Source organism: Zeus faber (genome assembly GCF_960531495.2).
Source record: "Zeus faber genome assembly, chromosome: 10".
In the NCBI taxonomy this organism is placed as follows: domain Eukaryota; kingdom Metazoa; phylum Chordata; class Actinopteri; order Zeiformes; family Zeidae; genus Zeus; species Zeus faber.
Genome location: NC_137199.1, coordinates 22608959 through 22634272, shown reverse-complemented (window position 1 = coordinate 22634272; position 25314 = coordinate 22608959). Strand labels below are relative to the sequence as shown.

At 46.8% G+C, this 25314-nt stretch overlaps 4 protein-coding genes across 4 annotated transcripts in view; 2 read left to right on the top strand and 2 right to left on the bottom strand.

The window, feature by feature from the left end:
• Positions 1–369, bottom strand: part of LOC307236343 (ankyrin repeat and SOCS box protein 12-like) — a 5133-nt gene extending 4764 nt beyond the window's left edge. Inside the window, exon 1 of the mRNA XM_080008726.1 lies at positions 138–369. The gene's annotated coding sequence lies outside the window, so the exon portion shown is untranslated. The remainder of the gene's footprint in view (positions 1–137) is intronic.
• A 2506-nt stretch (positions 370–2875) lies between these two features.
• LOC307236284 (uncharacterized protein) lies at positions 2876–5049 on the top strand. Its single transcript, XM_080008652.1, has 3 exons — positions 2876–3384; positions 3516–3668; positions 3824–5049. Exons 1-3 carry the CDS (start codon positions 3037–3039, stop codon positions 4058–4060), a joined length of 738 nt encoding a protein of 245 aa, XP_079864778.1. The 5' UTR covers positions 2876–3036; the 3' UTR covers positions 4061–5049.
• A 40-nt stretch (positions 5050–5089) lies between these two features.
• On the bottom strand, positions 5090–10978 carry zc4h2 (zinc finger, C4H2 domain containing). The gene is made up of 5 exons (XM_080008286.1): positions 10896–10978; positions 9544–9715; positions 8938–9110; positions 6022–6184; positions 5090–5894 (listed from the first exon to the last, which is right to left on the bottom strand). The coding sequence occupies exons 1-5, from the start codon at positions 10946–10948 to the stop codon at positions 5781–5783; spliced, it is 675 nt and encodes a 224-aa protein (XP_079864412.1). The 5' UTR covers positions 10949–10978; the 3' UTR covers positions 5090–5780.
• Positions 10979–13879: 2901 nt separating this feature from the next.
• On the top strand, positions 13880–19999 carry LOC307235576 (moesin-like; the record flags this gene model as incomplete). Its single annotated transcript, XM_080007705.1, has 15 exons — positions 13880–13903; positions 14576–14623; positions 14844–14927; positions 15022–15117; positions 15545–15667; positions 15886–16037; positions 16160–16243; positions 16348–16494; positions 16604–16700; positions 16896–17059; positions 17253–17383; positions 17637–17797; positions 18067–18159; positions 18835–19068; positions 19835–19999. The coding sequence occupies exons 1-15, from the start codon at positions 13895–13897 to the stop codon at positions 19997–19999; spliced, it is 1788 nt and encodes a 595-aa protein (XP_079863831.1). The 5' UTR covers positions 13880–13894.
• Positions 20000–25314: the final 5315 nt, after the last annotated feature.

Sequence of the window (25314 nt, the reverse complement as noted above, 5' to 3'; positions counted from 1 at the left end):
ACTGTCGAAGGCAGCGTCAGCGCACGCAGAGGACCCGCGCTCTGACCCCTCCAGCAGAAAATGCAAAAGCACAAAATGGAGGTGGCGGAAAATGTAAGCGTCAGCAGAGCTATCAAACCGTACTGTCATTCACTTACCTCACTCTCACTGGTATCCAACGCTTTTGCCAATGTCGCTAATCAGACGGGAAGTTCCACAAAAAGACACACACACACACACACACACACACACACACACACACAACACATAACGCCACAGGCGGTCACGTGGAAGAGCAGTAAAGTTGTCCGAGGAGTGTGTGATGCTTACAAGTGGTGTAAGACTGAGAACCTCGGAGTGGTCTGGTGGGCTCGTGTGTGTGTGTGTGTGTGTGTATGTGTGTGTGTGTGTGTGTGTGCGTGTGTGTGTGTGCTTGCGTGTGTGCATGCGTGTGTATGTGCGTGCGTGGTGTGTGTCGCTAACTGACACTTGCAAAGCAGAGAGGGGCTCCTGTGGGGAAGGGGGGGGGGGGTCTAATTTTAGGCCACAGATGGGCCCGGCCAAACTTCCATTCTTGGAAAGTTGCGACCAGGGGCTTATAATTAGAAAGGTGATAGACGTGTGACTCCTTCATACACTGGGCCCTGATGCTGAGTGTCATTGTGCTGTTCTTTTGTGGAGAAGTTCAGAAGATGACGTCATTATTCTCAGTATATACAGTGTTAAATCTTGCAGTGTGCGCATTTTTCCCCTCTGAGGGTTCATCGTGTCGGAGTAGTGAGTTGTTCGAGAAAGTCGAGAAAAGCAAGCATACTGTATGAACGTGCCACTCTGCTGATATTAAAGATGGTTCGGTTGTTGATTTTTTTTTTACTTTGGTGTGTTAACCACTTTTAACACAATCCACACATTTCTTGCAGGAGTCAGCTGTCTGGATGTGAGAAGTTCTCTGGAGGAGAAGTTAATCAGCTGCTGCCACACCCACGCATGTCCTTATTTTGTCCCTTAGGTCCAGGCTTCATCCTTTTAGCAGATGGCACTGCACGCCACATACCAGGCATTCTGAGGCCGCACGGTTTCATCCAAACCCCAGAAAAGACACTGGTACTGGGATAACAATAAGATATTTCCCTTTCCCTATTTGTAGGCTACAATAAAACAGCATCAATAAGAGTACAGGAATAGGCAGTACAGTTTGTTTACCAATGTCCGTTGGTTGTGTTACAATTTTCAACATAATTAACATTTATTTTCTTTTTCTTTTAACGAAATTACATTTTTCTTATTTCTTATATTTACGTTTTTAGTCATTCTGGTTATATAAAACGGTATATCTTGCAATATTAAGCTCGCTGATGCCGCATACTTTGTTTATTAAAGAGGTTAAAAAAAATAACGAAATAGAAAAATAAAAATGAATGAATACAGGAGATTTTAAAACAGACTTGCGTCAAATCCGTGGTCCTTCCCCCTCTTTACCGCCAGGTGGCAGTAAAGACTCGTTTTCTCACAATATAAGAAATAATTTTCATTTTGATCTTCTGATATTCGCGTTCAGTTATTAAAGTGGTGCAATAAATGTACATTATTATAATATACCTCCATATTATTCAGTGAAGATTTAATTGTCTTAGCTAATGGGTACATGTTAAGTTATTTGTTTCACAGAAAATATGAAGACAGTATAAGCCATAAGCATATAATGAGTACTGCTGTAAAGGCCCTAATAACACTGTGACTTGGTGCGTTTTCCTTCACAATTTACAGTTATGTTAATCTTATATTAAGTATTAAGTATTTAATTTGAGTGTGATTGCTCGCTGAGAAAAAAAACAAACAAACGTGTCATCATCATTATTTGAAAAAATCTGGAACATTTGAGGAATGTGGTTGTGTCACAACAGCGACTGTGCAATTGTATCCATTTACAGTTTTCTATTTCGACATTTTTTTGGGAAAGGTTGCGGATGGAGGGCTTTGTGGGGTAACCCAGTGGTCCAATGTATCATGTTTCCTATCTCTACTCCTCTGTGATTAATGATCAATCCTATATCTGTCTATTCACTAGCCCCCTGTGTGTGTGTGTGTGTGTGCGTGCGTGCGTGCGTGCGTGCGTGCGTGCGTGCGTGTGTGTGTGTGTGTGTGTGTGTGAGACTATGGGCAAGTTTGTTATTTGTACAGCACATTTCATATCCCCCAAAAACAAATTCAAAGTTCTTCACATGAGCCATAAAATACATTAGGTCAAATGAAAGCATAGGAAGTAGAAATAATAACAATAACAATAACCATAATAATAATAATCATCATAATAATAACAATAACAATAATAATAATAATAATAATAATAACAATAACAATAATGATAATAATAATATTAATAATGATAATAATGATAATAATAATGATAATAATAATAATAATAATAATGATGATAATAATGATAATAATAATAATAATAATAATAATAACAATAATGATAATAATAATATTAATAATGATAATAATGATAATAATAATGATAATAATAATAATAATAATAATAATAATAATGATAATAATGATAATAATAATAATAATAATAATAATAATAATAATGATAATAATGATAATAATAATAATAATAATAATAATAATAATAATAATAATAATTTTAAAACAGGTCTCCACACATACAGGTATATTTATAGATATAATAATATACATATAAAGCGTGCAGATAGAGCTAGAGTGTCTTATTTGTCGCTCTTTCGTCACGTTAATATGTTTACTCTAACGCGCCTCTATTCGTGAACGCGCGGAGGCTTTCGAACGCGTGAACCCATTTCCGGTTCCGGTGACGTCACAATCCGTCTTCGCCTTCACCCCGGCGCGGGTCGGGTCTCGCTAAAAGCCGCCGCCCTGACGTGTCGTTCAGCAGCGTTATGACGTGTTGTGCCTGTGAATAACCAATGAAGCACGATGAATACGTCCAAACTGATATTGCGGTGTCCGCCGGCAGCGTGTGTTTACAACGTAGCGTAACGTGCACAGGTACACGTTTGGCCTTGGGACAAGATGGAGGAGGAGGCCCAGCGGCTCTACTGTGACAGGATGATTCTAAATGTCCTCAAAAATCGGCTCCGTGACTCCTCCAAACAGGAGGAGGAGGAGAAGGGGGCCAGGGCCGGGCGCGGCGCCTCTCGGCCCGGAGCCCGCGAGCCGGGACAGAGAAGCACGCCGGGGTCGCCCACCCACCGCGGGCGCCGCCGTAACGTCGCTCCCCCTGGGCCGAGACGCGAGAGCGAGAGGGGCCCGACCTCCCCCGGCCGCCGCATCCCGTCCCAAGGGCCCGGGGCCCGGCCGGTCCCCGCCAGGCTCGTCGCGGCGCTGAGGCGCCAGGCCTTCGTGTGGGACGTGAGACGGGTGAGGATCCGCTTCGTTTCCCCCGCTCCCCGTGTTGTTGTTTGGTTGTTTTTTGTCCCGGTGTCGGACGGGGGCAGTTGAGAGGACGGAGCCCCGGGTCCCCACGTGATCGTGTTCGTTTAACGCGGCAGGCGCTGGAGGTGGAGCCGCACGACCCCTCCGTCTGCGCCGTGTGTGAGCCGGAGCGGGCGTCTCTGGCCTTGGACGCTTTTATCAGGACGAGGAAGACACAACTTGAGGCCCAAACACTAGAGGACAGACTAAACACACACTTCTTCAACAGGGTGAGGCCTCTTTTTTTGTTTTGATTACCGCTTAAACTTCAGGGGTTTTGTTTTTTTTTGGGGGGGGGGGTGGTCTCTCGCCCCGATCGTTCCACACCGGCGTCGATCGGCTCGAGGGGGGTAAATATGAAATGAATTCTCGCGTTGTGTTACAGGACGGCGTGTGCCTTTTGGGGGAGCTGCTGCGGAGTCTTCCCGACGCCGCTCGCAGGATTCGGGAGGATCTAGGAGGCGGCGGCGGCGATGCGCGGGTCACAGCAACCCGGGGTCGCCTTGGCAACAAATCGGGAACACGGTTGCCTTGGCGACAGATGAGACGAGGGGGTTACCCTGACAAAAACACAACAGGAACTCATTTGCCGAGACCTTGCTGTCCTTTTCCAGAAAGATAGCTGCAGACGGGCGCGGCGTGTTAATACGACGAGGAGGCTCTGGTGCGGCGGAGTCGACAAAGCGAAAAATGCTTTTTTATTTTTTTTAAGTCACGACTCGTATTCCGTTTCAGACCGAAAAGCACTGATTGATGTGTTGAAGGTGGGGTCTGGGCTTCGCAGCGAACCAACTCCTTTACTAGAATAGGACTGTGATAGCACCTCGATGTTGATGCGCCCGATCCTTTCATTCGGTGGAGGAAACCATGCCGTTTGAGTACAAAACAGACATTTATTTTTGCATTGTATTAAAGTTGGAGATGAAACACTTGAAAGCACGTAGGTCTGTCTGACTGTGTCCGGTTGGTCATGTAAATGCCGTAAACGTTTAAACAACATTGTGGTTTATTTAACCTTTTCAATAAAGCCTGAGGGCCACAAGAATACAAGACACGTAAGCGATGAGAAGCATGCGTTACAAAAAAAATAAATTAATTGTACATTAAAATATCTAACGCGATAGACGATCTGCAACGTAAACAGTTTTCAAAAACAAAAGGAAAAAAATTTGCGCTTGCGCTGTCAAGGACTAGTTCACCTAATACAGAGGTTATAATTAGATTATCACACTCAAAACACTGGAAACAAAACAAGGGAATGACAATAACAGACTATGGGTGAGATTCGGACACTTTGAATGACAATTCACCAAAACAGTCCAAAGAACAGAGCCTAGATGAACCTGATCCTGACTGGAATCATCTTTCCGTTATCTAAAAATCTTAGATCAGCATATTGGAACAGTTGCCTCTTAAAGGGGACCTATTATGAAAAACCCACATTTTCAGTGCTTGTGCACATACATTTGGGTCTCTGATGGGCCGACTAACGCGAAACTGAAATAAGACAACTCGGTCAGTTTTTTGTGAGGTGTCAGTACAGTCAACATGCCCTGACACCACCCGCTCATGTTTGCAGCCCGACCCTACGTCACGTTGGGCTTGAGTAGAATCTGAACCCCCCCCCCCCCCCCCCCCATTAGAGTAACTCAACAAATCCTTTAAAAGAAAAGAGGAATTAATACCAACTGTCTGTGAAGAAGCTGCAGACAATGGAAATCTTAAGTATTTAAAAAAGAATGAAATTCTGTGTGTTTCTTTCGAAAAGTAAAAAAAACATGCGGCGCAGACTGGCACACGATCCGCTGTGTGTTTCTCCAAACAAAACCAATAAAAATAGTGCCCCTGTTGTATTTATTTTCTGACTTTAATATGAAAAAAAACAAAAACCTGTGTCCCACACGAGCTTGGGGAACGGCAGCAAAAGTCGAAAAAACAAAGACTTCTAAATGAGGCCTTGTAGATCTAATATGTGATTTAGCAACTGGATTGCATATTTCCCGCCTCAAATTGGTTCAGAAACACATTTTGGCGAGCTGATGAGGTGAAATCAGCGAAGGTTTACACTATAAATACGACGGATCCCGGTGTAAAGCTCAAACCCCATCGGCTCACAGAACTCGGGGCCTCGGGAGGGTGGCCCCACCTACAAAAAGCAGCCCGTTTTGGAACAGGATGGTATAGAATCATGTTAGAATGGCTAGAACGCATAATCCGAGTGGGATTTTCAGCAAAAAAAAAAAAAACCTGTTTCAGGGACCTCAGAGACTTATATTAACTTGTTGAAAAGGAGCAATAATAGGTCCCCTTTAACACCACCAGAGCCGAGGCTGAGAGGGGGGCTACTCGTCGGGCTTTCGCTTGGGCTTCTTTGGGTTGCGGGAGCGGCTCTTGGCCTTGCACAGGGGGCATATGGGAGCGTTGCGGTGGATCTGCTGGTGGCACGACAGGCACGCCTGCAGGGAGGGGGAACACAAAAAAATAAAAAGGAAAAAAAAAATAAAACGTTATCATTTGAGCTTTTGCTTTACCTTGTGGTGATTTACAGTGACAAGTAGGTACAGCGAGTGCGCCTGCACGCACCTTCATAGGTGGGGGTTGCTGCCTGAAGGTGGCCGTCTGGCGGGCGTCTTGCTTCCTTGAGACCTGGAGCTGCTGGGCTGCGGCTGCGGCGGCTGCCAGGGACTCTGGGATGGCGGGCTCATGTGGCTCCTTTTGCCACTCTGCTTTCTGCTTCTCAAAGTAGCTATTGAAAAGGGGGGGGGGAGATGGGAAACCAAGTTGCTTGCAATTCTAATCAGGATGGGGATTCACATCGCGGTTAAGAATATCCTGCCTCAGCTGCATATAAAAAGAGTGAGTAGGAAGACCGGCTACGAAAGAGTTAAATTAGACAACAATAGTCAGAAATCACACCGCTCTTTTTTGATGTACAATTTTGGATAAAAGTACAGTCATCGCGGATGTGTTTGGCTGCATAAATGTGCGTGTGTGGGAAGAGGGACTGGGGAAAAAAAGATTTGGCCTTGGACTATGACTGATTGGCCGACTTTCCAAAAAACAAAACGAGAAAAAAAAAAAGAAAGTGCGATATCCAATTTCATTACCCTCTCGGCTTCGTCTCAATAGAGGCTTCGGGCTGAATAGAATAGGCCTTTGATGTCTAAAAGCGAGATTTGAAAGCACTCAATAACCAGATTATGAGGGTCATATCCGTAATCAACTGTACGGGCGTGCAACCGATAAAAGCCTCGCATATTTAAGCCTAAGGACAAGCACCACATCAATTAATATCACACATTTGAACACTGCATTGGATTGGACTGGTCCTCTAGTTATAAGACATTCTTAACCCCGCAGAAATCGAGATCTCGGGCAGAGCCGTGTTATCCCCCCCCCCCCCCCCCACGCCGCTGATCTTTTTGTAATATTAATTTCGTACAGACTCCCGACTTCTCAAGGAGCATCCTAAAAACACATTCCAAAACCTGGAAGGCATAATCCTAAATGGCAGCACTGACACTTAGCCACAAAACAATAGCATGGAGAGTTATTTTGCTGGCACCAAAATGTGCAAGTGATATTTTTAACACCGCAGACACTCATACATCTCCGTGGATGCCTGTCTCCCTAATGGACCTATTAATAAAAACAACTTTTGAATCTTTCACGTATGTCTATGTAGCCGTTTGTCGAGGAACTCGCGGAGCAAGGCTGCAGGACAATGCCGAGTGAACCGGCTCACGGAGGCCATGACTGCTCCCTCGCACAACACCACAGAACCAGTTTCCCTTGTACCAGCACCAACTCCTGCACAGTGTGGCTGTCACTCGGTTGCTGGCTCACTTGTTGTGGGTCTAAAGGAAAAGGCGTGTAGCTGGAACATTATCCCTATTGTCAGAAAACCTTACAGGCGACCGCTATCAAAGAATGGAGATGTAAAACGATCGCCAAAACGCTTAGTTTTTTTTTTTTTTTGCCAAGATAAATAAACGCGTTTCTCTGAAAACACTCTCAGACTTAAATCCACCCCAAGTCTCAGTCTCCCATAAAATCACCGTCCATCTCGTGCCGTAATCTTTATTCCAGGCTTTCGGGTCAATGTTGCAATTCTGTCACAATACGCAAGTGTTTTTATCCCATGTTTCAGTTCAAGTTCAAGAGATTATTTGACATGCTCCTGTTGCATGTAATGTGTTTGTGTGTGTGAGACTGTCTGCATGGAAAATGTGCTTGTTTATAGCAGCCAACGCTCACTAGCAGTGACCTGGAACATGTGGGAACCATCATTTTTACCGATTCCATAAACCGTCACAAGTGCCACGGTGATGTCATTCAGGGCGAGGGCGCGCTTAGACGTCGCCCCGCCTGTGTCAACTATGAAGGAGCCTTAACGTTTCCTGCTCAATCTATTGGCAGACGAACTGCAGGGATGGCACAATGTGTCTCGCCCAGTGTTTTTCTTGTGACATTATTGTCAATTATTTTCCTCCTAAAACTTTGGAGCGAAGCACCAAATTAAACTTTGGTGACTCCTGTTTGAGTCGGTTTGCTCAACAATGAACACTGTCAAATCCACTGAATGAACAAAGTTCAACTGGAAAAATCCCCAAATCCTGGGCCTGATATACCTGCCAAAACTGTAAAGAATCTTTAATGCCACTATTGAGATTTGGAGCTACTACCGTCCCATACAAATGACAGCTTGTCACCACAGCTAAATGGTGGATTTACACATTTGCTTCATGAAAAGACACCAAAATAATTTTAAGAATAATAAAATGCCTGACGTCCTATACATTTCAAGCAATGAGGATAACCTTTTTCCTTTAAAGACCCATCCCATAACCATTGATTAGGAAGAATTCGATTCAGATGAAAAGTCATTTATCCCGAGTCGCAATAAAAATTAATGGATCGCAACAAAGAAACACCAGCGTCTCAGAAGAAGTAAATTAGCACCAATTTAACAAAATAGTGATACTTTAGAATCTGCATGTATAATTTAGGGTTCTAACATGAGTTGTCTTAGTCATACACAAACTCAATCAAACTATCTCAGTCCTCCAGACTATTTGCCTGTCAACCTTGTAAACCTACCGTTGTTTCTGTTTATTAAGTCATATTGCATAATCTCACGCTGCTCACAAAGGCTGCAAACCCCTGTGTAAATGTGTATTTTGTATTGTATTATTACGAACCACTTACTGGTTTATAACCTAGTATGTTATTCTGTGCAAATCATTTTATTGAGTGTGACAACCTCAAAGACCCCCTTCACTTTGGCTCCTAAACCGGATGCAATAACAACACAATTACCTCTGAAATTAAAACTTCCGAAAAGGTGTACATGTGATGTTTGCAATATTATAAAGCATGCTCCCAACTGTTCTCTGAAAACTATTTTGGTTCTAAAAAGCCGATATGCAGCCCTGTTTGTGTGTGTGTGTGTGTGTGTGTGTGCTCATCTGTGAGTGCGCGCGTGCGCCGTGTACTAACTCCAGCGAGAGCTTTTCCTCTTCTTCGTTGAGGTTGGGGAGCCTGTGCAAGCCCAGGGTCATCCTCAGGGCGTCCACGTGCTCCTTCAGAGGCTTGTACTCGTCGTGCAGGCGTCGGGTCGTCTCCAGCAGCTTGTTCAGGTCATTTTCCGACTGTTTGATGGTGCTCTCCATCTGGAAGACGGGCGGCACACATTAAATATCCAGACAGAAATTGCCGTAACACATTTATTCATTGCTTCTGTTCAACCAGCATCAAAAAAAAATTATATATATATGAATAACATTTTGTTTGGGGATAGTTATATTAGTTGGGAAAGTTGTTTATTGCCTTGTGCGAGATCGTATGATTGCATTGTATTGTGAGTATTGTATGAATATGTATATTATTAAAAATATATGTTGTTCAATTTTTGAAGACATCCGACACTTTTGAAGAAAGTTAAGACGGTGTTAATGCAATTTTTCACCTGCAACATGATGAATATTTTATCACCACCTTTCCCTCAGCCACCCACAGTCTCATTTTGACTCGTTTCCAAAAGCGAGCGTCGAGCCCATACCCCCCCACGCCTGCCTTTTCCGGAGCGGAGCGCCCGATACCCACCACGTTGATGTCGGCGTGGATGAGCCGCAGCTCCTCCACGTGCGCCATCTTCTCCTGCAGCAGGAGGTCCATCTCCTGCTTGTACTCCTTCAAGTGCTTCTCCTCCGACTCCAGAGCCTCGAACTCCGTCTTCAGGCGGGACTTGATCTTCTGCATCTGGACGGTCTTGTTCCTAACGACCGCAGCAGAGGCGAGAAGGTGCCAGTTGTCAGGTCACCGAAAGCACCCGCAACCGGGATCCGCTCGAGGGAATGAAAACATCTTGTTTGTTTGTGGGGGGGGTTTTGTTCCCCAACCCCCTGCCCCGAGTATTAAGTCTGTTCCGGAGACTTTAACGCCACGACATTTCGAACAAATATCTTCTACGCTACAGTTCTAACATGGCCACGTTACTTTAGTTTTTGGTTATTTATTATTTTTTTTAATCCTACTGATGATTCAGGATTGCTCGTCTGTAATTTATTAGGTCCACATCCTCTCAGACGCCCATATTCATCCCTTTTATTTTAATCAGGATCTGCATGAGTACTTATCTGCAGGATAAAGGCTTTGTCATGTCAGTGCGCTGGATATGACCAGTTCTTTGACTTTTAATACTTATAAGTACATTTAAGAGCATGCGCTCCAGGCTTTTACTTGTGTGATTTGGCATCGGGGCATTCGTAGTTTGACTTAAAAGGCCACTGCTAATGTTGAGTCGGAGGTTTTATTTAAAGCCATACAGAACACACATTCACAACGACCAACATCGCGTTGTTTTGCACGGACAATGACTCCACTGATGACCCAGAACTGAACGTGAATACAACATCTACCCATTTGTCATAAAGATTAATGACTGTTGAGTCAACGTGAGGCTGGTTGGCTTACTTTTAAAATACATTCCACTAAACAAATTCACCGTTCACCTCAGCCTGCCTTGCATCTCTGGTAGGGCGGGGGGGGGGGGCATGTTTACGTGTTTAGCAGGCTAATGAAACCCTGCTAGGCTAGCTTAGCGTCGAGCTGAACCCACAGTGTTAGCAGCGCACATCTGGCTCTGGTTGATCCCCATCTGGAATGCCGATGCATGACCGGTTAATCTAGCGGCGGTGTTTTCGATTTCCTCGACAAAAGGAAAGGCAGCGATGGCTCGCCAACACGGCCCGAGGCTAGACGTGTTGCCATGGCTCAAGCAGGGGGAGGTAGCAGAGGAGCTACCAGCGGCTAGCCAACAAACTAGCAAAGGAACAAAAGCCAAGGAGCCGCTTTTGGGGGGACACTCGGTTCCCTGCGGTTCTCGTAACGCCATCCGCGCCGTAAGCCTTGAGCCAGCAACGCGCGTTGTTTGACTGTAATAATCGCGCCCTTACCTTATTTCCAAGATGTTTTCTAATTTGCACATTATTTCTTGTTCGTCCGCCATGGTTTCGCCGTTATATTGTGCAAATTGGCCAGCGCGGTCTCCCCACGAGCCGCGAACGATTCATTTTTAGCGAATCGTTAAAAATGATTCGGGAGTTGGGACTCACTCCGCCAAAAGGGGGCGAGCAAGCTAAACATCAGCACGGAGGGCGGAACTGCAGCTTGTTTGAAGGCGTTTTGCTCTAATTTCCTCCACAGTTTGCCTTCTAACAGGAGTTGTATTCTTGTGAGAATTCCATCAGAAACGGTTACGAACGACTCTTTTTTTTTTTTTTAACTTACCGAGTGAGTCGCAGAACGCGAATCTGAAAAAAAGAATCCAAGCCCTCATGACTGACGCTTCGGGCGTGATGAAAACACACCGGCTGCGTGCGCGTCGCGCTGCAGTTCACCGTGTGACCGATAGGGGACACGTTGACGCCCCACGACGCAACACATCCCTGTGTAAATATGCTGTATGGAGTAGTGGATTGTTAAAAAATAAAACCGCAGTTCCAACACATTTTTTTTAATGCCCAGAAGCCTCTTCCACATGTTAAATGCGTTGCATTGACATTTCACTGCATATATGTATGAAAGTATGTTTATGAATGTGACGAATAAACCTCTTGAATCTTAAATTTTGAATCTATATTATTCATATTCCAATCATCATTCAAGTGGAAATCTAATTTCCCAGAATTCCATTCAAACCTTTTAGTTTTCCACATCCGGCACCTTCCTCTGAAATGGTCAGAAACCCTAACCACCCTGTCCCTAACCTAACCTTAATCCTAATCACCCTGACCAAAGCTAACCATACCCCAACCTAACCCTAAACCTAACCCTAACCACCCTGATCTAACCGAACCTAACCCTAATCCTAACCTTAACCACCCTGACCCTAACCTAACCCTAACGACCCTAACCTAACCTAACCTGACCACAACCTAACCCTAACCACCCTGACTAACCTAACCTAATCTAACCTAACCCTAATCACCCTGACCCCAACCTAACCCCAACCTAACCCTAACCACCCTGACCTTACCCAAACCCTAACCACCCTGACCTTACCCAAACCCTAACCACCCTGACCCTAACCTAACCCTAACGACCCTAACCTAACCTAACCTGACCACAACCTAACCCTAACCACCCTGACTAACCTAACCTAATCTAACCTAACCCTAATCACCCTGACCCCAACCTAACCCCAACCTAACCCTAACCACCCTGACCTTACCCAAACCCTAACCACCCTGACCTTACCCAAACCCTAACCACCCTGACCCTAACCTAACCCTAACCCTAACCACCCTGACCTTAACCTAACCCTTACCTAACGTAACTCCAACCTAACTCTAACCACCCTGACCTTACCTAACCTAACCCTAACCAAACCCTCACCACACTGATGCCAATCTAACCATCACCTTATTCTAACCTCACTCAAACCTTAACCACCCGACCTCTAACCTAACCCCAAACTAACCCCAACCTAACCCTAACCACGTGACTCCAACCTAACCCTCACTTAATCCTAACCTAACCCTAACCCCTAACTCTAACCCTAACTCTAACCCCTAACCCCCTAACCCTAACCCTGACCTATCCTAACCCCAACCCAACCCTAACCCTAACCACCCTGACCCAAGCTAACCTAACCCTAACCACCCTGACCCTAACCTAACCCTAACGACCCTAACCTTACCCTAACCCCAACCTAACCCCAACCTAACCCTAACAACGTGACTCCAACCTAACCCTCACCTAATCCGAACCTTACCCTAACCCTAACTCTACCCCCCTTACCCTAACCCCTAAACCCTAAGCCCTAACCCTAACCCCTAACCCTAACCCCCTAACCCTAACCCCCTAACCCTGACCTAATCTAACCTTACCCCAACCTTACCCTAACCCTAACCACCCTAACATAATCTAACCTAACCCTAACCCTAACCACCCTGATGCCAATCTAACCCCAACCTAACCCTAACCACGTGACTCCAACCTAACCCTCACCTAACCCTAACAACCCCAACTCTAACCCAACCCCAACTTTACCCTAACTACCTTAACCCTAACCTAACCCCAATTTAACCCTAACCCTGACCATTTTTAACCTCAGAATCAGAATCAGTGAAGGTCAGTTTCTGTGGGGGCCCTGGCCCTTGTTGCAGACGGGAAGAAACTGTTCTTGTGAGAAGTTTTGGCCTGGTTGGACCGCAGCCTCCTGCCAGAGGGAAGTGTTTCAAACAGTTTGTGTCTGGGATGGGAGGGGTCAGCCACAACCTTACCTTATACCTAAACTTAACCTTCTCGAACCTGACATATTCCCGACTATTTCGGGTTTCTAAATAATGGGCTGTTGGAACTCCCCATCAAATCTACGCTGCCTTCCAATTTGTGATCGGTGCTTCTTGCCGGAATGCAATTATGCCAATGATGGAAACGGCAAATAGAGGAGCACATCCACTGAATGGCTGTTTCCTAAAAAAAAATCTAAAAATCAAATACAGATTTTTTTTGTCGAACAAAATAACCTTACCACTCTAACATAGACATTGAAGCCACAACCATTGGCCAAAAATTGTTCGCTGCGGTCGTTTACCTGGTCATATGGAGGAAACCAAGGGCTGATCCCGACTGAGATTCCTGTGCCACTCCATGAGAGCCTCTGAGAGTAACCAGGGCTGCTCTGGGATCTGCGACCGCGCCACATGACTGCTAAAGGTTGAAACAAGGCTGTTATCAGAACAGCACGCATTCTCTCGAGCCGCCGGGGTATTCCTGCAGGGGTGCCGCCGGATTAACGCGTAGAAAAAGCCCCGGGAGCAACACAATGGTCCGTTTCAATTCAGTCTAATCCCAGCAGGCATTGCACAAGCACTTTCATATGACTCTGCAGAGGAAAGGCCACTTTGGGAACCTCTTTGGAGCAATAATTGCAGATAAAAGAAACACAATGTCGACTGTAAGTAGCTGTCTTTCGCTGTGTTTTTTGCCTTATCTCGGACGATCTTGAAGAATTGTAGATGCCAGCTAAAGTAACCTGTGTGAAATTGATTTGTTAGCCTACCTCTACGCGTTGCGAGGGACTGTGTTTTTATTTTCAGCATTTGGGTTTTTGTTGGAGTAAACAGCATGTAGATATCATGTTTGCGAGTTCTCAGCTGTTTCTTATTGCGCGCCTTAATGTCCAAGTATTAGACCCATTTGCATGGTTACATAACTCGCACGGACAAAACCGGAGCTGTACTTTTGTAAGTTTGGCTGTGTCAATCATTTTCGGGTGATCGCATTGGCTTCAAAATGTTCTACACACGCAGCACACCATTCCCATTATCATCATAATAAGTATTGGTATATTCTGACTCTTCATCATCAGATGCCGCAGATACATAAATCATACCCCGGGGGCTCAAAATAGGCGACCCAGTAATTTTTTTCAACATTTTAAGCCATTTGGTCGCCGAGAGGCCGGGGCAGGAGATTTAGGAGAAAAATGTGTCCTGTGTGCGAGATTAACACCAAAATGGATCCTCGCTTCACGCCACCGTTAATGCATTCGCGTCACGAAATGAACCCCCAGGTTTGGAAATGTCAACGTCTAAATCACACTGTGGGCTTCGTCTTTTGATTGTAGTCCCCACCAACCACTTGTGATTGGATGCTCCTGGTTGAACAGAAGAATGTAAGGAACTCTTTGTCTTCTTTCCTTTTTCCTTTTTTTTTTTTTTTCTCGGTCATTTTACCTGTCAAAGAGCCAAGCAATTTATCACTGTTGGAAAGAAACGACTGAGATTATTGCAAAAATTGCTCGTCTACCTTTTTTTCGCTCGGGCGCGCGGGTTCTGGGAATCCTTTCCCCCGCCCGCCCGCCCGCGTCTCAACGCGGACGTTCTCTTCGGCAGATAAACGTGCGAGTCACCACCATGGATGCCGAGCTGGAGTTTGCCATCTTGCCCAGCACGACCGGCAAGCAGCTCTTTGACCAGGTAGGCTCTGCTGTACGGCGCAGGCGAGAGAGGCTGGGATAACCACAGAAGATGATGTTTTGTTTATTTTTTGTTTTTATCTTTACATGTTTAGATAGTGAAGACCATCGGGCTGAGGGAGACCTGGTTCTTCGGCTTGCAGTACCAGGACAGCAAAGGCTTTTCCACATGGCTCAAGCTCACCAAGAGGGTACGGGGGGAAGCTTTGTCGCCAATTTACATACATGGCGGGTTTCCCCTCCCAGTGGGTTGAATTTGACTGGGAGTGTACTTCACAGCGGTGTTTTGTATTCCATTCAAAATACTTTTTTTTTTCAACATCCAGCTCTACCCACACCTTCCTCTTAAATAGTCAAAACAAATTCCCCATAGTAAAGCATCTTCTGATCAATCGATTTATTGTTTTTTTCTCGCTGTGGTTGTTTTTTTCACCTGAGGGTGCTGTCCTTTCTCACCAATGTTCATCCATATCGCCAGTTTATTGACCACAGTTTATTGGCTCTGTTGGTTTATCAAACCTTGTTATGATTTTGGTAACGTCTCTGTCGCCCCACTGAGGCTAATTAGCACCCTGCCCTCATCCATTTCCCCCCCTGCTGAGGGCGGCTCCCTCCCAGGTGACGGCCCAGGATGTGAAGAGGGAGAACCCTCTGTTGATTAAGTTCAGAGCCAAGTTTTACCCTGAAGACGTCACCGAGGAACTGATCCAGGAGACAACCCAGCGCCTCTTCTTCCTGCAGGTCAGAGACAAGCGACTAAGAGACAAAAAACAAAATCAGTAAATAAACACCCGCCCGCAACTTAAATGCCTTTTTATCTTGTTTTTTTCTTTCCTCTGAGAGTCTGTACACCTGAACCGATGACCCCCTGCAGCTCCAGAATACTAATATCACATCCACGTACGAGGCGGCAATTACCGTTTACATATTTATTTTCTGCCCTCTCCGGTGTTTTTAAGGTAAAAGAATATATTCTGAATGATGACATCTACTGCCCACCGGAGACCGCGGTGCTCCTTGCTTCTTACGCAGTTCAGACCAAGCACGGAGATTATCGAAAAGATTATCACGTGCCAGGATACCTGACTAAGGAGAAGCTGCTTCCACAGAGGTGCGTGGGGAACCCTCTGAGCAGGGGATGATCGATATTAGTCATCGCCAATTCTAGATCCCCATCATACATAATCTTTCTCCCTGGCTGCTGTGACCATAAACATTTTCTGACGAAACCAGGGTTTCGGAGCAGCACAAGCTGAATAAGGATCAGTGGGAGGAGGGGATCCAGGTGTGGCACCAGGAGCACAAAGGCATGCTGAGGTAGCACAGCCCCCACCGCACATATCATGCTGACGTAAGTTATCTTGTTTGGTTTTTTTTTGTTTTTCGTTTTCTTTTCATGTTGTAAAATGATCCCTCCGTAGAGAAGACGCCATGGTGGAGTATCTGAAGATAGCCCAGGACCTGGAGATGTACGGGATCAACTACTTCAGCATCAAGAACAAGAAGGGATCGGTGCTGTGGCTGGGAGTAGACGCGCTGGGCCTCAACATCTACGACAAGATGGACAAGTAGGGCGATCTTTGCAAAGCCTGTTGCGTTCGATTAAGTCATTGCAGGTCTAAATACGCTCCATCGCTGCTGTCCCCCCACATCCCCCACCCCACCCCCCAAAAACAGGATGACCCCGAAGATCGGCTTCCCATGGAGTGAGATAAGAAACATCTCCTTCAATGACAAGAAGTTTGTCATCAAGCCAATTGACAAGAAGGCGCCGGTAGCTTCACACCTTCCTCACTGTCTGCTACGCACCGGCCCAAAATCCTTGCGGGCAAAATCGGTGCAAGCAATGTATCCACTTAATCACATCCCTGCTGAGATTAAAGGAAATTTGTGTTTGTGCCGATGTGATTCAGAGAGAAAAAACGAGCGCAAAACCCCCCGTTTATTTGATTTTCCGTTTCCGTCCAAGGACTTTGTCTTCTACGCTCCCCGTCTGCGCATCAACAAGCGAATATTGGCTCTGTGCATGGCCAACCACGATCTGTACATGCGAAGACGGAAGCCAGACACCATCGAGGTGCAGCAGATGAAGGCTCAGGCCAGGGAGGAGAAAAACAAAAGGCAGATGGAGAGGTAAGAACAATGAGGAAGATGAGAAGATGGGACTTTTGTGTGTGTATGTATAAATATATATATATATATACATATAATTATTATTATTATTTTTTTTTTCCATATCTGCTTGTGCTTTAAAAAAAGTTTCTTGAAAACTGTCAAGAGACGAGAGTTTTTCAGATGTGTATTTAGGCACAATTTCTTCTGTCAGGGCTCTGCTTGAAACTGAGAAAAAAAAGCGCGAGAACGCCGAGAAGGAAACAGAGAAGATTGCCCGCGAGACCATGGAGCTGATGGAGAGATTGAGGCAGATTGAGGAGCAGACAAAGAGAGCTCAGGACGGTCTGACGAGAATCTGAATACAAATGCTTCTAAGTCTGGGCTTTATTTCCCTGTGTTGTGAAGGAATGCGAAGTCGTGGCGGCTTTGGCGTTTCAAATAATTCTCCAGTTTGGGGATGTCAAAAAAAAAAAGAAAAAAAAAAAAAGAAGCCGACGCCGCTTTAACGTGCGCGGTACATAATACCGTGTGTGATCTCCTCTTGTGTGTGTGCATGGCTGGGCGCACGTTTGAATCTGCGCGACGGGGGACTCAGAGCTGGAGGAGCAGACTCGCAGGGCCCTGGAGCTGGAGAAGGAGAGGAAGTTAGCCCAGGAGGAGGCCGAGCGTCTCGACCTGGACCGCAGGGCGGCTGTGAAGGCCAAGGCGGCCCTGCTCGACCACCCGGAGAACCAGCTGAAGGACAGGGAGAATCTGGTGCCGACCCACGGCCGTGAATGATGTTTTCATGCACACACACACACACACACACACACACACACACACACAAACAAAAAAAAAACACATAGGTACAGTGGCCATTTCTGAAAAGTTATCCAGTTCAAAGGTGGTGACACTGACATGAAAGAGTGGGTGAACGCACGCACGCACGCACGCACGCAACACTTAAACCACACTCAAACAGGACATATTGGCCTTGAATCAGGGGCACTTTCAAGTCTCCGCATTTGTATGTGTGCGTGCAGGCCACTGAGCTCGCCGATCTTACTTCTAAGATATCCCAGCTGGAAGACGCCAAGAAGAAAAAGGATGAGGAGGCGAAGAGGTGGCAGCAAAGGGTGAGGATAAGTAAGAGAAGTGCGGAGATAATGAATGAATTAAAGATGAGCAAACTGACACTCCAGCTTTTCACCGTGTTGTCGTACCTGCTAAGCTGCAGCCACTTGACACTGTGGGGGTTGAGAATAAATGAGAGAAACAACGAGTATTTGCAAAGGATTTTTTTTTTGCAACCAGATCTGTAATGTAATGTGTTTACTTGTGACATTTCTGTAAGTTTCTGGGAGAGAGAGAGAGAGAGAGAGAGAAAATAGCATATATCTCAGGAACATCACTCGGTATCTGAACTGTGGTAGATCCAAAATGTTGATATTGTGATGCCTTGATTTGATAAATTAAAAAAAAAAACTGCTCTGTAATTTCTTCAAGATGTGTACTATTCAAGGAAAACATGTCCGCTTCCCATTTTTCCCCCGCCATTGTTGCCCGTTTCTTTTTGTTTTTTTTATCATCTCAGTATAACATTCTCCATACACGCATATACAGGTAGTGTACACCTGTACTCTAATACCCAAACACATGTGCATGACACCAATCGGTGCGTGACTGCGTGCGTGCGTATGTGCGCGCGTGTGTGTGTGTGTGTCTCTCTGTCTGTGTGCGCGTGCATGCGTGTGTGTGTGTGTGTGTGTGTGTGTGCGTGCGTGTGCGCGTGTGCGTGTGTGTGTCGACAGGCCATGATGGTGGAGGGCGATTTGGAGCGAACCAAAGAGGAGCTGAAGACCAAGCTGATGGGCATCCACATCCCGGCCTCGGTTCACTCCCACATGCACGAGCACGACGAGACCGATGAGAGCAGCGCGGAAGCCAGCGCTGAGCTCATGTCCCCGGGCATGGTTCGGGACCGCAGCGAGGAAGACAGAGTCACAGAGGCTCAGAAAAACCAGAGACTCCAGAAGAATCTCAAGGTCAGAGGAAAAGAAAAAAAAAAAGAAAAAAGAAAAAAGAGACTCGGCGGTGTCCACCGTCCGGGGGTGAAAGAACCGTATTGCCAAGGCTCAAAACACCAACGGGAGAAGTGGGATCCAGTTAAGAGACGGACCTTTGCAGTGGAGGGGCCTCTTTCATCCCGGTCGTCCCGTGATAAACCGAATTAAATAGAGTTGGTTATTAAACCGATCTTAATCCGAGGTGACGTAAGGACGTAATGAGTAAGTAGATAAGTATGTTTTCCAACAGCCGATGTTTTATCATCTCGTGCATCGCCTTCTCTTACAATGGACCTTTACGTCACCCCGGGCCGTAAAATGCCATAAATCAAACTATGAACCGCCGCAAACGAAGCGATTCGGCTGCACTGTCCCCGCCACAAATAAGGCTTGAAGACGCTCTCTTAAGGTTGCAGGGATATATAAAATAAACGAGCGCAGAAGCTTTGCTGTTTTTCACCCGGCCCTACCGCGATGGAAATAACTGTCTTACGACCAAACGAGATATTACAATTATGATATTCTGTTCGAGACCAGACATAGAAATAACTCAAATACCTCGGATAATTAGATGGTTTTGATCGTAAAAATGTGGCAGGAGGGGAGCATGGGGGAGTCTCCTCCAATAAGTTTCACAGTCACGGTATTTGACTCTTTCTCTCTCTCTCTCTCTCTCTCTCTCTCTCTCTCCCTCCCCTCCCTCTCTCTCACACACACACTCACTCACTCTCTCTCCCGCTGCCAGTTCCTCAGCACGGAGTTGGCCTGCGCCGTGGACGAGAGCAAGAAGACCCCGAATGACCTGATTCATGCCGACAACGTCAAGGCTGGTCGAGACAAATACAAGACGCTCCGCCAGATTCGCCAGGGCAACACCAAACAGCGCATCGATGAGTTTGAATCTATGTGAGAAGTCACCGGAGCAGGAGCAGCAACAGCAGAGGACGGACGACACATTTAGCCCGTAATTATGTCGACGTAGATAAATACAGTGTAGTGAGGAGAAAAAAAAAAAGTACAGTGTGTACCGTCTAATGCCGTGCGGCGTGGTGATGGTATAATTAGTCGCATTTTATTTGAATGGTCAGTAGAAGAGAGAGGCCGACTGTGTCCTACATGTAGGGAGGATCTACGACCTCATTTATGAAATGTTCCACGGTATTGGTCATTTTAACGTGCCAAATGATATCTGCAATTAAATAAAGTACCTATCTATCTATATTTTGATCTCATTGAGTGTTTCGGATCGGGGCGAATTAAGGGAAACGAGTTCCAAACCTATATTTTTTGCCGAGCTAAATATTGAATCAAATAACAACCTAATAATAAATAAAACCTGACAAGATACTCGCGGGTTCAAATGTTCAAGATTTTCTTTGCTGTTTGAAGCGCAACAAAACAGCATCAAATCCGATATTGCTGGGGAGGGAATTCTTGTTTCAAAGGTAAAAACAAGAGACGTGCAAAAATATATATATTTAGATTTAGCACACAACTGAGTGAATAGTATAGTATATATTAAAAAAAAAAGTGTGGGGTAGTCGCTGCATGAAGACATAATAATAGTTCATATTCTGTGCATCCTGTCTAAATTGGACGGCGTGACAAAGGGCGCGTGTGTCTTGCAGCCTATCTGTGTTATCCCGTGGCCCAGTCGTGAGTAGCTGACGAGCTTCACACTTCTTGAGATCAGATGGGAGGTGTTGCTGTGGAGCGTCGCGCGCCGAACCCGTTAGCGCTCAGTTCTCGCGGGAAAGAACCGCGCGGAAAACACCGCGAGAGCCAGCGGCCGGCGGCACGAGGATGCGCTGGGAGGCGTGGCGCCGGGGGCCAAAGGCAAGTTACAGCCTCTGCACCGCAATTACTTTTTTACGATCCACGCGGCTGGCGATTGCAGATTGAGAAAACGTGTCAAAGAATTTCCTGAACGCTTACTTCCCACCTATCCTGATTTAACCCTTATGTTATTTTGGACAGATCTGACCCAAATGGAGGTGTTTACCGTCACAAAAAGGCTGGTTAACGTGCCTGTTTCGGTGAGGCCAGGTGACTTTGCCTCATCTGGGCTCATGTACTTCCATACAGAATGTTGACAGCTTGATCTTTTTTCTTGTAATGTGCTTAAACTGAGTGTCTACAAGCACTTTGCACCCCATTTTGATGCTTTGATGCTTGACCACAAAGGAGAATAGGCCTTTATGAACTCTCTCTCTCTCTCTCTCTCTCTCTGTCTCTCTCTCTCTCTCTCTCTCTCTCTCTCTCCCTCTCTCCTCTCTCTCTCTCTCAGTCACACACACACACACACACACATAAGCAAGCACAGACACATCCCCAGTTATTTGAACTAAAGGTAGGCTGCTGTAGTCAAAAAGCTTACCAATGCCTCATAGACATAATATGAGGCAGATACATTGCGGGAATTGACTATCAGGGGCGACACACTGGCATAAAAAGCTCCCACTCACCATTTACTCACTCAGAGGCAAATGTCAGAAGAGGAACATGAGCATACGACTCTCAGTCAATGAATATGTCAGTGACAATGATAAGATTTTTTGGAGAGGATTATTCCGCACAACGCAAACCTGGCGGACGGTGTAGGCGGGCGCACCGTCGGAGAGGCGGCTGGGAGGTGGGAGTCTGGAGTAGGCCCGAAGCCAGCCCTCCTCGACAGGCTTGGGACACGGGGACACGGGACGCAGGATGGATCTTCGCAGACCGGGCAAGACGAAGGCGGATCGCCGCAAGGGGTCAGTGGCCTTTGGCTGCGCCCCGCCGCCGCACGGAAGCCACGTTAACCAAGATCAGCTGTTTGCACCGGGAGGACGGATTGCGCGAGGAGAGGCAACGTGGCGCCGTCCCCTTCTCCTGGTTCATCCGCTCGGCTCGACCGTTGGACTGGGGGTGAAAGCCGGAGGACAGACTGACGGGGGCTTCCCAGCGGACTGCAAAGCCCGGACCAGAAAGGAGATGTAAGCCGTGCCCCCCCCCCTCCCCCCCATCAGCGACAACGTGCCATGCAAGACGAAATGCGTGCTGAGGCAAAATCTCCGCAGTTTCTTTGGCGGAAGGTAGCTCAGGCAAGGGGATGAAATGGGCAGTCTTGGAAAAAACGATCGACGGTGAGGATAACTGTGGTACCGTCATAGGGAGGAAGTGCAGTAACAAAGTCCAGAGAGATGTGGGACCAAGGACCAGGAGAGACAGGCAAGGGATGGAGGTCCTGGTAATGGTCGCTATTTTCCCCGACGCATCGCCTAGCGCAGACGCTCTCGCCAAAAAGCATTTTCCATAATACCTGAAAGCTATTCCATTCCAGCGCCCGTGGTGCGGGGGTTGCAGACCGCACCGGTTGACACCATAAGTAGGGGGTGACACCAAAATGACCGTCGATGAAATTTTTGTGCAGTGTCTCAGCAGAATTCTTTTTTTTTCTTTTTATTATAAGCGCACAACTCTGGCAACTCTGCACCTGCCCCTTTGCCCCTTGATATCCATAGTGCCCATAGTGTCCATAGTTTCGTTGTTTTAAGTAGCTGAAGTTTTTTGTAAGTAATGCGCTTAACGGCTTCCTTCGCAGTGCAGCGCAATCTTTATTCTTAGTGCCCTCCATAAAACTCCCTATCTGCAGTTTTTTTGTTTTTTTTGCGACCTCAGCTACTGGAGCGCTACGCTCCTCTCTATATCCACTGTATTTCTTTTTTTATTGAACAAAGTATTAATGATTATTCTTCATAATAAAATAAAAAAATTCCCATTGACCCCCTGCAATTATGCCAAGGTTGACAAAGTAGGCCGAGTGACTCTTCTGCAAAATCTTTGTACAGCCACAAACTTTAATTTTCCCACTACAAAATCAAACACAAGAGTGTAGTTAATCCTTCATTTGTCATCTCATAGGCAACCAAACACCCTTTCGTTTTGATATTTGTCATTTTCGTCTACTGTATGAACAAACACATTAACTATTCAGCAACTTGTGAATTACAACTTGAGTTTGGAAAAAGGGGGTTTAAGTATGTGGTCATCGTTCCACTCAGATCTCTCAAAATTTCCTTTGTATTTGCCTGACAACGTATGAAAGGCACCACCTCGGGTTATCTCCCGATGAGGGTCCTTTCTGTGTAGAGTTTGCAACAACAAAACGTCGAGTACGGCACAGACAACATATACCAGCAATACTTACATTGTAGGTATCCAGTAATGTCAGCCGGTGGGTAGGGACTGCCAAAACCGCGACACGCGCTTGCCGCACCGAACGTCCGGGGCACTGAGCTGTCACCCAAAAAGCTCATCAGCCGATGGGGACGCGCCCCCCCAAAAAGGCTTTTGCGTCAGAATTGCAAAACAGAAAGTCGGGCAGCGCACCGGGACGCCGGCGGTGAGGGCCGAAGTCTCATCGGCGAGAAAGGACTGTAAGCAAAATGCCACGTCATCAAAAATGTAAAAGTCCCAAGTTTACACGATTACGCAAGGAGTTACAGAGTTGTATTCTCTCTCAAATTCTTATTTTCGTTTGGTATTTAAGAAGTTTCGTTTGATTTCATTGCCACAAATCTGAATCCATACGTGAGGCTGGGCCTTCTCCGCCGCGGAGAACAACTGCGCCGTGGCGCCGGAGGGGGGATTCATTCTCCCACTCAGCTGTTCCCCCATTCCTTAGCTCGGAATGAGAGGAGCGGCATGATAAATACGCCGCCCGTGATCGTAGGGGTAGGGGGAAGAAGAGGGCTGAAGCTCCCAGACGGGGTTGGGGGACACCGGACCAGGAAGGAGCCCCCCGAATACCGATTCCGGTGGGGGGGTGGGCGATCGTGGCTTAGAGCCCCCCCGGAGCCGAAGGAGCCGCCAGAAGCCGAAAACGGCGGGCGAAGCAGGAGGAGAGTGTGTGGGATTGAACGGCGTCCGCTTGAGCCGCCGGCGGCTGCCACTCGAGAGGGGGTCCGAGTCGGCTGGGTTGGCGCTGGTCAGGCTGTACCGTAACGGCTGAGACCGAAGCGGACGCCACGGCGCGGCCACAGACACAGCCAAGTAGCCGTGAGAGTCCTTTAATGAGGCTCAGGCAGAAGACGGGTGGGGTCAAACCAGGAAATCGCTCCGTAAGGCCAACGATCGGAAAAGGGGCAGACGAAGGGGGTAAATCCAGAATCCACACGGCGAGAACGGGGTCAGAACCGGGCGGGGTCAAGGATACAGAACGAGACCCCGCAAAGCTGAGGGAAAGGGAAGGTGCGATGAAGCTGGCACCACCTGAGTGAACAGCAGCAGGTTGTTGCTGTATATGATAGGAGACATGCTGTCACAATGCCATGATGTCACAGTTCTGATTGGAGGGAGGCCGATTGGGACGGGCAGAACTCTCGGAGCGACCGAAACTAAGCCGCGACAAAACCGCACTATAATAGTAAAGGGGAAAAACCGGGCAGTCCAAGTGGCATAAAACAGTGAATATCACATAAGGAAAAGAAACAAACAATTTGAAGACAACATGATTATGTAGGGAGCCGTGCGGTGTAGCTACGACAGGAGTAATATGTACTGTGTGATATGACCGTTTTGGCGCGAGTGCATTTGTCACCTTGTCGGGGCCACTGCACAGGGCAGCTCCTCCTAACGGATGTTATTGTGCCAAATCTGCCACTCATCAAATTGCAAGACGAACATTACACCTGTAAGACACAAAAAAATACATGCAAATATTCCATCACGGCCGGTTTGATGAATATTTTGGTGCATATTGTGCTTTGTAATGGAAAAAAAAGATCAAGAGAAACCTGCCCCGTGTGGACATCAAAAAAACTGAAACATCTGGTCAACTTTGGAGCAAGTCGGTGACAGGCCGGTCACCTGAAACAACTACTTTTTCAGCGGGTCCGGGCGCACATCTCACCATTTCGAGGCGATCGGCACCGGCCGTTTCGGGGCGAAACGGCGTTTTTGGTGAAGCGCTGAGATGCAAGAGGTGGAAAGTTAGCGGACCCTTCGCTCCGGGGTCGTTCCCCGGACGCGAAGCTGCGACGACGTCTAATCTTCCTGCGTGCGTGCGTGCGTGCGTGCGCGCTTTTTCCTGTTTTTTTCTTTTCTGCGTTCCCTTCGTCGACTTCAGGAGGAGGCGTTTTCGCACCGAGGGAACACTTTCTCAACACACCCCCCTCCCCTCCCCACCCCCGTGTGAGAGCGGCGTTCGTCGTTGTCGACTCATAAGGCAGCGGCCGCGGAGAAAAC

Coding starts and splice junctions, on each gene's coding strand:
- LOC307236284 (XM_080008652.1), top strand. CDS start 3,037: ATGGAGGAGGAGGCCCAGCGGCTCTACTGTGACAGGATGATTCTAAAT. Junction 3,385..3,515: donor TCGTGTGGGACGTGAGACGG/GTGAGGATCCGC, acceptor TTAACGCGGCAG/GCGCTGGAGGTGGAGCCGCA. Junction 3,669..3,823: donor ACACACACTTCTTCAACAGG/GTGAGGCCTCTT, acceptor GTTGTGTTACAG/GACGGCGTGTGCCTTTTGGG.
- zc4h2 (XM_080008286.1), bottom strand. CDS start 10,948: ATGGCGGACGAACAAGAAATAATGTGCAAATTAGAAAACATCTTGGAA. Junction 9,716..10,895: donor GAAAACATCTTGGAAATAAG/GTAAGGGCGCGA, acceptor TGCGGTCGTTAG/GAACAAGACCGTCCAGATGC. Junction 5,895..6,021: donor AGCAACCCCCACCTATGAAG/GTGCGTGCAGGC, acceptor CCCTCCCTGCAG/GCGTGCCTGTCGTGCCACCA.